Raw genomic sequence first — 16758 nt, forward strand, 5'->3', positions numbered from 1 at the left:
TTACAGATCATCTTCAAGTCGCTTTCTGCCGAACACAGCAATGATCCAATTAAAAGTCGTTTTAGGAAGATCGTTCTTTTTTGCCGGAGGAAGGTGACACTATTGTCTTACATTGGAAGGCTAAGCTAGCTACACAACAACTCGAGATAATATTGATGAAGTATCTTTACAAGTTTTTAACCTACTGTTATTTGTGAGAATAATTGTATCTAAGTTATCACAAAACTTGGGTTGTTACATTGAGTTCAGCTTGCCATGCGAGAGGACAAAAGCTGTCTTTGATCCTACCAAACAAAAGGCTTGTAAAACTCCACTGTGTAGGATGGGGAGAGACATGAGGATTCTGTTTCTTTGATGTATTGTAATCCACAGACAGATTTTGTCTTGACCCGAGATCTATAAAGCGAAGAGAAAGCATGACCTGCCCAAGCTCCAGGCACCTCTTCTTTGAACTGTTTTACGACCTATTCTTTGAACTGTTTTACGACCTTTTCTTTGAACCGACCTTTTCTTTTAACTGTTTTTCGACAAAGGCGATGGCTGTTTACGACCCCTGTCCCTTAGAAACAGCTGTTGCCATGTAATCAGGGAAAGCCCAAATAAGTCAAATACGTCAGAGCGTGGTGACACTGTACAAGGGTACAGGTGTACGCGTTTCTCCTCATTGAGCCAAATTTAATTCCGTCTCTGATTGACTGTCGCTGTTTTGTGGGCGGTCTTATTTACATGACTCAAGTTCGGCAGCGTCTTTTCTCCTTCATCTTTGTTGTAGCGTGCAAAACCGGGAGTGGAAGAAGTGTGAAAAGATGGAGCTGACTGTTTTAATGACATTCAGACTTTACTTAAATCAATAGCGGAGCAGCTTCTTTTCATCCCTGGCTCACAAGTGCAACAACAACGCTTGAAATGTGTCCTGTGAAAAACTCTCTAATAACTAAAATTTGTTGGGTGAATAATGTAACAGTCCACTATGGACTGGACTCTTACTATTATGTTGGATCCACTACGGACTAGACTCTCACAATATTATGTCAGACCCACTCGACATTCATTGCATTCGGTGTCCCTTAGAGGGGGGGGGTTACCCACATATGCGGTCCTCTCCAAGGTTTCTCATAGTCATTCACATCGACGTCCCACTGGGGTGAGTTTTTCCTTGCCCTTATGTGGGCTTTGTACCGAGGATGTCGTTGTGGCTTGTGCAGCCCTTTGAGACACTTGTGATTTAGGGCTATATAAATAAACATTGATTGATTGATGATTGATGTAAACTCACTACACCGGTACGAAAACATGCCTATTTTGTATGACAACTGTTTTATACAACAACATTGCAGGCACCAGAACGGCGTCAATCTGTCATCTAGCTAGAGTCCAGATAATCTTGCAGTATACAACAGAAGAAACACACATTTTGGAGCGTGCAAGCTGATAATCACTGAAACTGAAGGGATTTCTTGTTGTCGACTTTGTTTTCAAGAGTGGGATTCAGGTAATTGGTCTTGGCTCGGATTTAGTAAGGACATATAATGGTAATGCAAAGCAAGGGGTTGTTTATCTTTCCAATAAGAACAAGATAAGACTCTTGGAAGGCTGTGGAAGTAAACACAAACTGTGATGAATGTTATCTGATTTGGACAAATAGGTCGACAAAGCCTCTGGAGCTAAAGTGCAACAATAGCATCTGCGCATCTCTGCTCCCTCACCACCTGCTACATTAACATGCAAGTTGCGATCAAAAAGAAATGCATCCCACATGCCATTTAGATAATTTAGAAGATTTTCCTGTGGCCCCTTCTAATTTGTGCAAATTATTTTGTTGTTGTTGTTCTGACGCGGAACAATCTATGTTATACTTTGTAACAAGATATATAAATAGACATTTTTCCAATGTATTACCATCCTCATTATGCCAATCCCATATAGACTTGGTGTCGTTCACTACATTCTAAACCAGGGCTCTCCAAGGGAGCCATTTGCGGCCTGCAGCTTGTTCCTTTTTTTGGCCTTAATTCTAAAGACAAAATATGAACGATACACAAAAATTTAGTATATGCAATTTTGGGAGATATTGCATGTGAATGCTCAAAAGTGCAAGCTAAACCGCGTAAGCCGAACTTAAATGCAAAAGTTAGAATGCGTCAAGTACCAAGGCATATGACTATGAACCGTACGCATGTAAAATTACCCAAAAATGTTAGCATGTTATTTCCTGCCACGTTATATGACTGGGGTGTTCGGCTGCAGAATTGGCTATAAAGGTTAACATGTTAATGTTAGTATGCTGAAATGTTAATGTTAGCATGTTAACAGTTAGCCCAGGGGTCCCCAAACTACGGCCCGCAGGCCGGATCCGGCCCGCCAGCGTCCAAAATCCAGCTCGCGGCAAGTCCCAAGTAAAAAAAACAACAAAAATCTGTCCATTCTAATCAATTTTCTACTGTTTCTTACTATCAATGTCGCTCAAGCAAATCATACTGTCTAAAAATGCATTTTCCCATCAAATTTTTTAACCCAATGTGGCCCCCGGAGTCAAAACGTTTGGTGACCCCTGAGTTAGCCTGTGTCAAGTACCAAGTTACATGAGTCTGAGGCGTTCAGCTGCAAAGTTGGCTAAAACAGTTAGCACACTAATGTTAGCATGCTAAGGTTAAGATGTTAACAGTTAGCCTGTGTCAAGTACCAAGTTACACGAGTCTGAGGCGTTCAGCTGCAAAGTTGGCTAAAACAGTTAGCACACTAATGTTAGCATGCTAAGGTTAAGATGTTAACAGTTAGCATGTGTCAAGTGCCAAGTTTTTTTAGTTTGAGGCCTTCGACTGCAAACTTAGCAAAAAAAGTTAGCATGCTAATTAAGGTTTGACTAGTTGAGCATATATTGATTAAACCGACATTACGTTGTATTGGACGTATTATCTTTAATAACGTCAAATTGTATCAAACATTTTTTTCAAGCGGCCCTTGCTGGAAGAACTCGGGACACCCCTGTTGGAAACTATTTTCTGCCTGTAGTTGCAGTATTTGCCCTCAGGAGTCATTCATATTGTTCTAATCACAAAACGTGGACTCAAAAAACCTGCATTGTTTATAGAAATGTCTAGAGAGCTTTCCTGGAGACATGCACTTTTTGCTGTCAGATTCCTTTAATGCCACTGAGAAAGAAGTATGCCAGACTTTGATCCTCTTGTAAAGTGCTACGGGGGGCTCTGCCCCCCTTTTTGCGAGAAACACAAATTGGGTCATGTCTTTATATATTTTATAGAGACTTGCATCGGTTCGTATTGTCCTGAAGTTATTTTGCTATAATCAAAATAAGGCAGGAGACAACACAAGTAACCGCATGTACGATGTACCAACCTGCTAGATCAGGGGTCGGCAACCCGCGGGTCCGGAGCCGCATTGATCACTCTGATGCGGCTCAGCTGCATACTTGCCGACCCCCCCGATTTTCCCGGGAGACTTCCGGATTTCAGTGCCTCTCGCAGAAAAACTCCCGGGATTAATATTCTCCGATTTTCACCCTTACAATAATAATAAGGGCGTGCCATGATGGTAAAGCATTTAGCGCCCTCTACAATCTGTATAAACAGCGTGCCAGCCCAGCCTCTTGTTATATACATCCTCTGCTTGCATACGTAAGTCACAGCAAGGCATACTTGGTCAACAGCCACACAGGTTACACTGACGGTGGCCATATAAAACAACTTTAACACTCTTACTAATAATGCGCCACACTTCGAACCAAAACCAAACAAGAATGACAAACACAATTCGGGAGAACATCTGCACCTTAACACAACATAAACACAACAGAACAAATACCCAGAATACCATGCAGCTCTGACTCTTCCGGGCTACATTATACACCCCTGCTACCACCAAACTAATTTTCATATTAAGGTGTGGGCCGCGTGTCTGAGACCCTTAGATTATACATAGCACAAAGCAAAACAAAACCGTTGTATCCAGTGTTATTATTTTCATTTTAAATTTCAAAAGATTTTTGTGGCTCCCATTGTTTTTCCCATTTGTGAAACTGGTCAAAATGGCTCTTTGACTGGTAAAGGTTGCTGACCCCTGTGCTAGATGAACAGCCAGTCAAACTCTGCTCCCATTTTACCCCAGCTGGATGCAATCTTTAATTCCATATATCAGGTGAAGGAAATCTTCAACACAAGTACAGTACATTTGGAGAATTAGATTTGTCCCCAAATCCACAGTTCTAAATAGAAATCTGACAGATTACAGTAGTAAAAAGCCGGCCTCCATACCTTGTCAAGCCAATGGACTATATGGTGACTGCTTTGCTGATAGTCCGGATTATAGCAGTTCCCCATTATAAATCAGACTTTTTTTTGGATTGTGTACCTTACAGGAAAGAAAACTTCATTTCCAAACTTTTCAATGCATTTGCACGATAAACTAGATGGAAAAAAACACTTTATCATCAACAAACCAATCTAATAATGTACATTGCCAATGGCAAGAAATTTCATTATAAAAAGCTCAAACTGATAATATTTCTGAAAAACCGCTGGCAGTTTAAAATGAGCCGTTTTAGTTTTAGTCTGACTCAACACTGTGCTGTGCAATTTGTAAAGGATCGTCTCTTCCAATTTTTAACAAAAATATACAGTTTCCTAATTTAAGAAGGCTCAGGCAGTACAGTACACTCCCCTTGCCCCATCATGGTTGGAAGAGGAAATATTGTCCATGAACTAGAAAGTAAAATTCAGAAGGAAGGAATGTAGAGTATTGTAATTATATATTTGAATCTACAGTATGAATGGTTTGAACATTGAAGAATGCTTGTTTGAATTCGAGTAGAAACGGTTTAACTGGGAAATGGTTTGAATGTAGAAATATTGCGATTGTAGGGACATTTTAAAAACTGTACTGCAATGTACTATGAATTTAGAAATGTATGTTATAATAGTTTAACTATGAGACTTGCTGCAAAATTAGCCAAGGAAGTATGCATTCCAGAATGAACTTACTGAATTAACCCTTGTAGCTCAGTCCATGCTTTCAAGCTGTCGGGGATTTGAGCTAGAACCTTCTACTTGAAGGTCAATCATGCTAACCACTGTACTAAACAGCCAGGCTTTCAAAACAGTTTGCAACTCGGGTTAAAAAAAGATATGTGTCCGACAGGACTACCTTTTTGGCTAATTTCAGGTATAAATCAATGGGTTTTTTTTAACAATAAAATTATTTATTTATTTATATGACTCAAAGACGTAAATATTTTTTAAAGAAAGATTTGTTTTTTGGTCCTTTCCAAGGTTCGAACCCACATCATGTATACTTGATGCTTTTCTATTCTATATCATGTTAATACTTTCACGCTTGCTTCGAAACCTCGTAAACAATAGAGGTTCTATACAGTTAGTTAGCTATGCTATAAGCTACATCATCATTCGCAAGGCTCACAAAGTTAATAACAGATTATGATACTAACTGGTCCATTGCCGAACACAGCAATGATCCAATTAAAAGTAGTTTTTAGGAAGATCATTCTTTTTTGCCGGAGGAAGGTGACACTATTGTCTTATATTGGAAGGCTAAGCTAGCTACACAACAACTCGAGCTAATATTGATAAAGTATCTTTACAAGTTTTTAACCTACTGTTATTTGTGAGAATAATTGTATCTAAGTTATCACAAAACTTGAGTTGTTACATTGAGTTCAGCTCGCCATGCGAGAGGACAAAAGCTGTCTTTGATCCTACCAAACAAAAGGCTTGTAAAACTCCACTGTGTAGGATGGGGAGCGACATGAGGATTCTGTTTCTTTGATGTATTGTAATCCACAGACAGATTTTGTCTTGACCCGAGATCTATAAAGCGGAGAGAAAGCATGACCTGCCCAAGCTCCAGGCACCTCTTCTTTGAACTGTTTTATGACCTTTTCTTTGAACCGACCTTTTCTTTTAACTGTTTTTCGACAAAGGCGATGGCTGTTTACGACCCCTGTCCCTTAGAAACAGCTGTTGCCATGTAATCAGGGAAAGCTTAAATAAAAGAGGAGGCGTACAATCTTTCGTCAGAGCGTGGTGACACTGTACAAGGGCACACGTGTTTCTCCTCATTGAGCCAAATTTAATTCTGTCTCTGTTTGATTCTTTGCTTCTTGTCTTGTTTAATAGATGTCATCAGTGTTTGAACCTGACATTATTACTTACCGTTTCATTGTATACTCCATTGCCATAAATAGTAGACACTGACCCCGTCATTAAAGGTAGTTTTTTTTCTTTTTGCCGAGGTCCGTGATTGAAGCTGGACACATTTTTGCACACACTCGGAGTGACTTCCTCACAATTGAAGGCACATTGCCAAGAATAATATAAATCAGGGCACTTTTTTACATCAGATGAGGCTGAAAGTGAGTTTGATTGATTGATTGATTGAAACTTTTATTAGTAGATTGCACAGTGAAGTACATATTCCGTACAATTGACCACTAAATGGTAACACCCGAATAAGTTTTTCAACTTGTTTAAGTCGGGGTCCAGTGTAGTGACTTGCACTGGTAAAAGCAAACAACAGAGCATTTTCCTTCATTGGTTTTCACCGCGGACATGATGTTGTGGCACAGCAGATTTTACATAAATGAAAAATGGCTGACTCGCGCAAAGATGTTTTGGTAAATATGTACCATATATGGATGGTACATATTTCTGTTTGGCGGAAGTATGAAGGAAGCCATTAAAAAAATAAAAAATCTCTCTACAATGCCTCCATGGATCGTGATTAATGCAGATCCCAAATACATATAAGCAGGTACCAACAGGTAAGAACTGTTTTGCATAATAAGCAACCTTGGTTTCTCAGAAGAAGTTAACATTTGAATAGTTCACCAACAGCATGAATTTGACATGTTTTCGCTGTGTGACAATTTCAGATCCAATGACTCATGTTAATTACAATACAACTATATAATTTAGCCAATTAACAATCTTGCTTCCCCCCAACCGTACAGTCAGAATGTCCCAATTAGACTGCACAGTCTTGACATTTATTGAAAGTGCACCATCAAAATCCTTTCATCACCGCTGATGCAGAAATTGCTAATGCCCTGCAATCTTTTTTGCTTTTGTTACATTCTGTGACATTGCTGCCTTTGAAGGGAACACATTTAAGAAGTTGCTCACAGATGGTATGATGTTTTCTTAATGTGCAGCACAGATTGGTTTGGGGGACTCAATTCCAAAAACAAAATCAAAGGACTGGCGGTCCGGTTTTCCATCAAAATGAGGTACTTCGTTGAAAGAAAATCTACCAGTTCCATTAGGGCTGGGCGATATGACCAAAACTTATACTGCAAAGTGCTTAGTTTAAACTCAACACCACATGTTCTACTTTCTGCTCAACAAAACACAGCTGTGCACATAACAGAAATATAAACAAGTATACAGTATTATTCAAACACGTATTAAATCTTCATACAAATAGCCTGCATTTTTTTTTTTAAATTGAGCTGTGCAAATCAGACTTACTCTGGCAGGAAACAAGGGCCTACAGCTTCATAGGATTAGATGAAAACAGATTTAAATAAAGAGCTGTGCAAATAACAGAAATGTAAACAAAACTCTCTGAATGACAAACGTATGCCTTTTGTGGTAACTTTTATTGGCCACACTCTTAAGCTAGCTGGTAAAAACACACTTGTACGGAATGCACACAATTATAGCCTTTAAAAAAAGTCAGAGTTTATGTCTGATTTAGTAGGAATAATTGTTATGATTGTTGACGTTTAGGTAAGTGTAACTTTAAAGGCCTACTGAAACCCACTACTACCGACCACGCAGTCTGCTAGTTTATACATCAATGATGAAATCTTAACATTGCAACACATGCCAATACGGCCGGGTTAGCTTACTAAAGTGCAATTTTAAATTTCGCGCGAAATATCCTGCTGAAAACGTCTCGGTATGATGACGCCTGCGCGTGACGTCACGGATTGTAGAGGACATTTTGGGACAGCATGGTGGCCAGCTATTAAGTCGTCTGTTTTCATCGCAAAATTCCACAATATTCTGGACATCTGTGTTGGTGAATCTTTTGCAATTTGTTCAATGAACAATGGAGACAGCAAAGAAGAAAGCTGTAGGTGGGAAGCGGTGTATTGCGGCAGGTGTTGTGCCGGATAATGCACCCCCGCCGTAGAATGCACCCCTTGACTGTTGTGCCGGATAACACAGCCGGTGTTTCATTGTTTACATTCCCGGAAGATGACAGTCAAGCTTTACCATTGGCCTGTGGAGAACTGGGACAACAGAGACTCTTACCAGACGGACTTTGAGTTGTATACGCAGACGCGGTACCGTGAGTACGCATGCAGCTGTGGCTTCCAAACATTTGATCGCTTGCCCGTACGTGCGTGCCACTATGTGCATGTCACGTACGTAACTTTGGGGACTTTGGGGAAATATATGTGCTGTATGAACTTTGGGGAGGTGAAGGATACTTTGGGCTGTGGGATTGAGTGTGTTGTGCAGGTGTTTGAGTTGTATTGGCGGGTTATATGGACGGGAGGGGGAGGTGTTTGTTATGCGGGATTGATTTGTGGCATATTAAATATAAGCCTGGTTGTGTTGTGGCTAATAGAGTATATACTGTATATGTCTTGTGTTTATTTACTGTTTTAGTCATTCCCAGCTGAATATCAGGTCCCACCCGCCTCTCACAGCATCTTCCCTATCTAAATCGCTCCCACTGCCCTCTAGTCTTTCACTCTCACTTTTCTCATCCACAAATCTTTCATCCTCGCTCAAATTAATGGGGAAATCGTCGCTTTCTCGGTCCGAATCGCTCTCGCTGCTGGTGGCCATGATTGTAAACAATGTGCGGATGTGAGGAGCTCCACAACCTGTGACGTCACGCGCATATCGTCTGCTACTTCCGGTACAGGCAAGGCTTTTTTATCAGCGACCAAAAGTTGTGAACTTTATCGTCGATGTTCTCTACTAAATTATTTCAGCAAAAATATGGCAATATCACAAAATGATCAAGTATGACACATAGAATGGACCTGCTATCCCCGTTTGAATAAGAAAATCGCATTTCAGTAGGCCTTTAATGCTATTTTTGTTTTTCAGCTAAGCACGGCTAGCAAGCCTACCGACCATTTATTCGACAGGCAGCAAAACACACATAGTTTTGACAATGAAAGCGAGATTATTATTCAACTAATTGTGACATGTAGGATTTAGACTACCGTAATTTCTCGACCATAGGGCGATTATAAGGCGCACTGTCGATGTGCGGGTCTATTCAGGTCTTTTTTCATACAAAAGGTGATTAAAGGAGTCATATTATGATTTTTTTTCTAAATTGGAAACACTTCCTTGTGGTCTACATAACATGTAATGGTGGTTCTTTGGTCAAAATGTTGCATAGATTATGTTTTACAGATCATCTTCAAGTCGCTTTCTGACAGTCGCTTCAGGAGGCGCCGTTTTGTGGGCGGTCTTATTTACGTGACTCACCTTCGACAGCATCTTCTTCCCGTCACCTTTGTTGTAGCGGTGTAGCGTGCAAGGACGGGAGTGGAAGAAGTGTCAAAAGATGGAGCTAACTGTTTTAATGACATTCAGATTTTACTTAAATCAATAACGGAGCAGCGTCTTCTCATCCGTGGCTCACTAGTGCAACAACGGCGGAAATGTGTCCCGTGAAAAACCGTCCGACCGGATTTCTCTAATAACTAAAGTTCCTTGGGTGAATAATGTAAACCCACTACCCTGGTAGTTTTTAGCGCTTCCATAGCGAGTTTACTGACATATATAAGTTAGAACTTTACGCTACTTTATATTAGAAATGGCAACAGCAGAGGGCGAATGTCCCATAACAAGAAGATAGTGGAAAAAGAAGAAGCTTATCTACGGCATCAGCACGGACTACAATGGCGGACCTGCGCAAATCTTCAGGACTTATGCAGATGTCAAATACACATCAGCAGGTTCCAGAATGTAAGAAAAGTTGTTTTTGCATAATATTGCAAAACACAACGCCAGATAATATGTCTGCTAATGGGTGTTATTTTGAGGTCCTTATACACACACCATAGTAATACTTGTACCTCTGACTACGGGAGCCGTAATGGGCCGACAATCCATCAAGCGGTGCGGCTTCAAAGTCATACTAAAACATTTTGACAGATTTTTGAGTGCCGTGTGTAACGTTCCTTATTTTCAATGGAACATTTAAAGTTTTGGTGTTGTTTACTCGCGTCATATTGCAGTCTACCCGTATCTTTTATGTGTGACTACCATCTACTGGTCACACTCATCATTACACCATGTACCAAATAAAATTGCTTCAAGGTCGGTAAGCACGACCAGAATTATTCCGTACATTAGGCGCACCGGGTTATAAAGGTTTACTGTCGATTTTTGAGAAAATTAAATGATTTTAAGTGCGCCTTATAGTCCGAAAAAAACTGGTAATTAGTTATCTGCAAAAATAGAGAATTGTCACATACGCAACTCGAACGTTGCATCTACATAGGCTAGCTAGCAAGGGTTGCAATCAGCTACATCTGTATTAAAACCTACCCACATTACAAAGCTACTTACGTTATGTAGCTTCTTTTATAATAATATTAAACATACCTCGGTGGTCAAACATTATTCTTTTGTGGCACAGAGAAGCGCAAACGTGAGTAACAAAGGCAGCATGAAAAGATATTATTAGAGATGTGCCGATATTATCGGCCGATAAATGCTTTAAAATGTAACATCGGAAATTATCGGTATCGGTTTCAAAAAGTAAAATTAATGACTTTTAAAACGCCGCTGTACTGAGCGGTACATATCCGGTAAAACACGGACGTAGGGCATACTTGCCAACACCCGATTTTCCCGGGAGACTCCCGAATTTCAGTGCCCCTCCCGAAAACCTCCCGGGGTAACCATTCTCCGGAATTTCTCCCGATTTTCACCCGACAACAATATTGGGGGCGTGCCTTAAATGCACTTCCTTTAGCATCCTCTACAACCTGTCGTCACGTCCGCTTTTCCTCCATACAAACAGCGTGCCGGCCCAGTCACATAACATATGCGGCTTTTACACACACATAAGTGAATGCAACACACTGAGGGTGGCCGTATAAACAACTTTAACACTGTTAAAAAATATGCGCCACACTGTGAACCCACACCAAACAAGAATGACAAACACATTTCGGGAGAACATCCGCACTGTAACGCAACATAAACACAACAGAACAAATACCCAGAACCCCTTGCAGCACTAACTCTTCCAAACCCCAATTCATGGTAAAGTTACATTGTTTAATGCATCCAGCGGAGCATCACAACAAAATTAGGCATAATAATGTGTTAATTCCACGACTGTATATATCGGTATCGGCTGATATCGGTAATTAAGAGTTGGACAATATCGGATATTGGCAAAAAAGCCATTATCGGACATCTCTAGATATTATATATCGGTATGGGGGCATTGTTACAAAGATATCTCTTTCTGAAATATACCTATATCATCATCATGGAGTATCAGGCTTTGCAGGCATCAATGATCAGGGCTTTCCAGTCTTCTCTGTCGTCTGCTCTATGTATGAGTTCTATATTATTGATAACATTTCTTAGGCTGTTGATATATGTTGTTCGTTGTCAACCTGGAGCTTTCTTTCCTACTAGTTTTCCTGTTAACATCAGTTCTTCTAAGCTGTCTTTTCTAATGATGTCCGAGGAATGTCAGCTGCCTATTTCGACTTGTTGCAATAAAGATCTTCTTGTTTTTGGCCTTGCCAATACCTCTTCATCACTTTTCTTTACAGTCCATGATATGGGGAGTATTTTTCTGAAGAAACACATTTCAGTTGCCTCTAATTTTCTCAGTAGTTGATTGTTTAAAGCCCAGCATTCACAGCCGTAAAGTAGAACAGACCATACATACGTTTTGAGGACTCTGAGTTTGGTGTCAATTGAGATGTTTTTATTTTTTAACCTGTATAACTATTGATAAACCGCCGAGCCTTAAAGAGGAACTGCACTGTTTTTAAAATGTTGCCTATTGTTCACAATCATTATAAATACCGTATTTCCTTGAATTAGCGCCGGGGCGGTAATTAATTTAAAACCTCTTCTCACTACAGCGCTTACCAAAGGCATGCGGTAAATTTAGGCCTGCGCTTATAAATTTGAGTGTGATGTAAGGATACCATCATGAAAAGCACATTTAATAAAAAAAACAACTTTATTATGGTCTTACCTTTACTTATAAATGAAGTCCATGCACCGCTCTTTCTGAACAAAAGCATCGATAACTTGTTTATAGAAGTCTTCCTTATCTTTCTTCAGTTTTAAAAGTCTCTCTGTCTCGATGGAGATCTTCCTTTAATTATTACCTCCTGCTTCGATTGAAAGTCCAGTTTAGAAAACTGTTGTTGTCACTTCTTCTGCAGCCGAGTAGTCGCAAGAATGATTCCTGGGATCACTAACGCCCTCTACCACCATGAGGCGCGAGTCATTTAATGACTCATATTTGACACATGCAGCTATATTAATACAAAAATGTTACTGTTGTTTTTAGCATATTCAATAGCTTGGACCTTAAATCCTACTGAATAGCTCTTTATCTTCTTCCCTTTATGCGATTTTAAATTATTGAAATTAGCCTCCTCCATTTTGGAAAATGATGCCTTGAAAGGTGAAGTGTCACTCGTGACGTGACGAGTTTGACCCGGCGGTAAAACGAGGCATATGCTAATTATTCTGCAAAACGAGTTTGACCCGGAGGTAAAACGAGAGATGCGATAATTATTTTGCCAAACAAGTTTGACCCGGCAGTAATTCTAAGCATGCGCTAATTCTAAGCATGCGCTAATTATTTTGCGAAACGAGTTTGACCCGGCGGGAAAACGAGGCATGCGGATAATATATACCCGGCGGCAATTCAAGGAAATACGGTAGTCTTGGTGTACAGACCACATTAAAAACATGCCATTTTCTACGTTTCTTCACATAAACCAGAATAGATGTTATTCAGGGCCACAAAAAACAATATGACTGACTGCATTTTTTTAATTAATTCTTTTCAGAAGACGGAGCTTTACCCGAGCTGTTCATCTTCAATGAGCTGTGTGCCTACAAAGCGGAACCGGGGCCTTGCCGGGCCGTTAAAGACAAATACTTCTTCAATGTTGACACTGGCCAGTGTGAGCTGTTTGAGTATGGAGGTTGTCAAGGAAATGCCAACAACTTTGAAACCCTGGAGGCGTGCCAGGAAACATGCATTGTCTCAGGTAAGTGCCACGGCACCTCAGACAGTTTACTGGACGTCATTACTCTAAGATGCACCAAGGACAGCACTTACACTAACTTAGCTTTATTACAGTCCTTTTCTTTCTTATCAGAGGCTGTAGTTGTCAGCTATTCTTGCCACCTTGGGTGTTAAATGTTACAAATTAATTTTGTCGGCTTGTGTTGACAATTGAACATTGTCCACTAATTAATTTGGAACAATTATGCTTGAGGCACAATTACAAACCCCGTTTCCATATGAGTTGGGAAATTGTGTTAGATGTAAATATAAACGGAATACAATGATTTGCAAATCCTTTTCAACCCATATTCAGTTGAATATGCTACAAAGACAACATATTTGATGTTCAAACTGATAAACTGTTTTTTTTTGTTGCAAATAACCATTAACTTTAGAATTTGATGCCAGCAACATGTGACAAAGAAGTTGGGGAAAGGTGGCAATAAATACTGATAAAGTTAAGGAATGCTCATCAAACACTTATTTGGAACATCCCACAGGTGAACAGGCAAATTGGGAACAGGTGGGTGCCAAGATTGGGTATAAAAGTAGATTCCATGAAATGCTCAATCATTCACAAACAAGGATGGGGCGAGGGTCACCACTTTGTCAACAAATGCGTGAGCAAATTGTTGAACAGTTTAAGAAAAACCTTTCTCAACCAGCTATTGCAAGGAATTTAGGGATTTCACCATCTACGGTCCGTAATATCATCAAAGGGTTCAGAGAATCTGGAGAAATCACTGCACGTAAGCAGCTAAGCCCATGACCGTCGATCCCTCAGGCTGTACTGCATCAACAAGCGACATCAGTGTGTAAAGGATATCACCACATGGGCTCAGGAACACTTCAGAAACCCACTGTCAGTAACTACAGTTGGTCGCTATATCTGTAAGTGCAAGTTAAAACTCTCCTATGCAAGGCGAAAACCGTTTATCAACAACACCCAGAAACGGCGTCGGCTTCCCTGGGCCTGAGCTCATCTAAGATGGACTGATACAAACTGGAAAAGTGTTCTGTGGTCTGACGAGTCCACATTTCAAATTATTTTTGGAAACTGTGGACGTCGTGTCCTCCGGACCAAAGAGGAAAAGAACCATCCAGATTGTTGTAGGCGCAAAGTTGAAAAGCCAGCATCTGTGATGGTATGGGGGTGTATTAGTGCCCAAGACATGGGTAACTTACACATCTGTGGAGGCGCCATTAATGCTGAAAGGTACATACAGGTTTTGGAGCAACATATGATGCCATCCAAGCAACGTTACCATGGACGCCCCTGCTTATTTCAGCAAGACAATGCCAAGCCACATCAACGTGGCTTAATAGTAAAAGAGTGCGGGTACTAGACTGGCCTGCCTGTAGTCCAGACCTGTCTCCCATTGAAAATGTGTGGCGCATTATGAAGCCTAAAACACCACAACGGAGACCCCCGGACTGTTGAACAACTTAAGCTGTACATCAAGCAAGAATGGGAAAGAATTTCACCTGAGAAGCTTAAAAAATGTGTCTCCTCAGTTCCCAAATGTTTACTGAGTATTGTTAAAAGGAAAGGCCATGTAACACAGTGGTGAACATGCCCTTTTCCAACTACTTTGGCACGTGTTGCGGCCATGAAATTCTAAGTTAATTATTATTTGCAAAAAAAAAAAAAAGTTTATGAGTTTGAACATCAAATATCTTGTCTTTGTAGTGCATTCAACTGAATATGGGTTGAAAAGGATTCGCAAATCATTGTATTCCGTTTATATTTACATCTAACACAATTTCCCAACTCATATGGAAACGGGGTTTGTACACCAAGTGTAGACTAGTTACAGAATGTGTGCTTAATTAATGATTATGATAAATTGAGCATTAGAACCACAATTGCATGGCCCCATAGTCACGGTAAATGTTCTTAATTTACCGTAATATTGCAGTGTGTACCTGAAATAAAACACCTGCCCAGGGATGACAAGGTCATCTGTAAGGTAGAAAGAGCTAATTAAGTGAACATTCAATAAAATCAACTTGTACACTGGAATACTTGTATGCTATCATCAAACTACACAGTTATGCAAAAAATCATGGTGACGAGGGGTGTAATGAATACATGCATTTGTATTCGGATTGAATTGGTATATAGTTGTACCGAACTGAAAGCTACCTACCAGTTTCCCACGCAGTGCACATTTCACTCGAGGGACAAGAAGTGTATATTCCACCATGGCCTCAAAAAGGAATAGATTAAATTGATTTATTTGATTAGAAAAAGTCATTGTGTTTAGGCTTGTTTACCCGAAGCTGATTGGTAGATGGGCGGGCAAATGGAGGAGCGGTGAGTCGTGAACCAGCCACACCTAATGTTAGCAGCGAAGATATTTAGCAAGCCGTAAATTCTGATTTATAAACCGCTACTTTTTTATCCTACACTTTGAACCCTGCGGCTGATTTATAGACTTTTTTTCCGCTGGCGGCCACGATAAAAATAATTTTATGAAAAAAACACAAGCAAAAACACTGAGAGGGTGTTTTTATTGTTTGTGCTATGGCGCTATCTTTTGGATGAGTTCGCTTACTACAGGTGCTGCAGTGTCCTTCCATTTACAGAAAGTGCTATATTTTTCCCCCCACCGGAGTGCCGTTCAGTTTTATAGCCCTTCATAGCGTTTCTACTCGTATGGATTCTTGATTCACCACGCCAAGCAACGTTTGTAACTTTTACAATATAACTACAACTGTTTACACTTACTCATGTGTGATGTCTGGAGGAGTGTTTTCATGCACATTTGTACGTGTTATCGTAATGTAATGATGCTAGCATCGTTGGCATTAGCTAATATGTTAACAGGTTTACAAGTGTCTGTGTTAGTATTATGTTAGTATTATTAACTTACAACGGCATTCTTTTTGTATTGTTTCAGTTTCACAATTTCCTCAATAAATTCACCAAAACGTCACTGTGAAGTTATTGAGTCTGTTTAGCTGATTGGAGAGCTAGCTTTCGCAGCTAGTGGGTCCATGACGATTACATACCTGCCAACTTTTGAAATCAGAAAAACCAAAATGATTATTAGCATTCAGACAGGTTAAAATGTTGCTAAAACCATCACTTTTCTATCAGTCACAGTGACTTTTCAAAACAAAAATATTACAGCAAAAATCATATGGGTTGATTGACATGTTTATTCTGTAAGCTAACTTCAATAGTTTGAAATTATTTTGACAGTTAATGCCAGTTATCCTGTCAACCTTTCACAAGATTTCAATTTGTTTATTGAAAGTATAAACAGTATAAACACTTTTTACAGTAAACAAATGGTAAAACAGTACTAAACAATTCCATTAAAAAAAAAATTGGTGTCATTATTAACTTTCTGTCCAAGCTTGTATAATCTACTGCCTTGTTCAATTGTAAAAAATATTCTGTGCCTAAAATTCACATTTCTATCACATTTATCATACTGTAAACATGGTAAGCTAACT

General features: G+C 39.8%; 1 protein-coding gene across 1 annotated transcript in view; it reads left to right on the top strand.

The window, feature by feature from the left end:
* The window catches only part of tfpia (tissue factor pathway inhibitor a), a 122646-nt gene that overhangs the window by 76750 nt on the left and 29138 nt on the right, over nt 1-16758 (top strand). Inside the window, exon 3 of the mRNA XM_061926220.1 lies at nt 13070-13273. Coding sequence (XP_061782204.1) covers nt 13070-13273 — 204 coding nt within the window. The remainder of the gene's footprint in view (nt 1-13069; nt 13274-16758) is intronic.

This window comes from Nerophis lumbriciformis, linkage group LG31 (genome assembly GCF_033978685.3).
Source record: "Nerophis lumbriciformis linkage group LG31, RoL_Nlum_v2.1, whole genome shotgun sequence".
NCBI classification, from domain to species: domain Eukaryota; kingdom Metazoa; phylum Chordata; class Actinopteri; order Syngnathiformes; family Syngnathidae; genus Nerophis; species Nerophis lumbriciformis.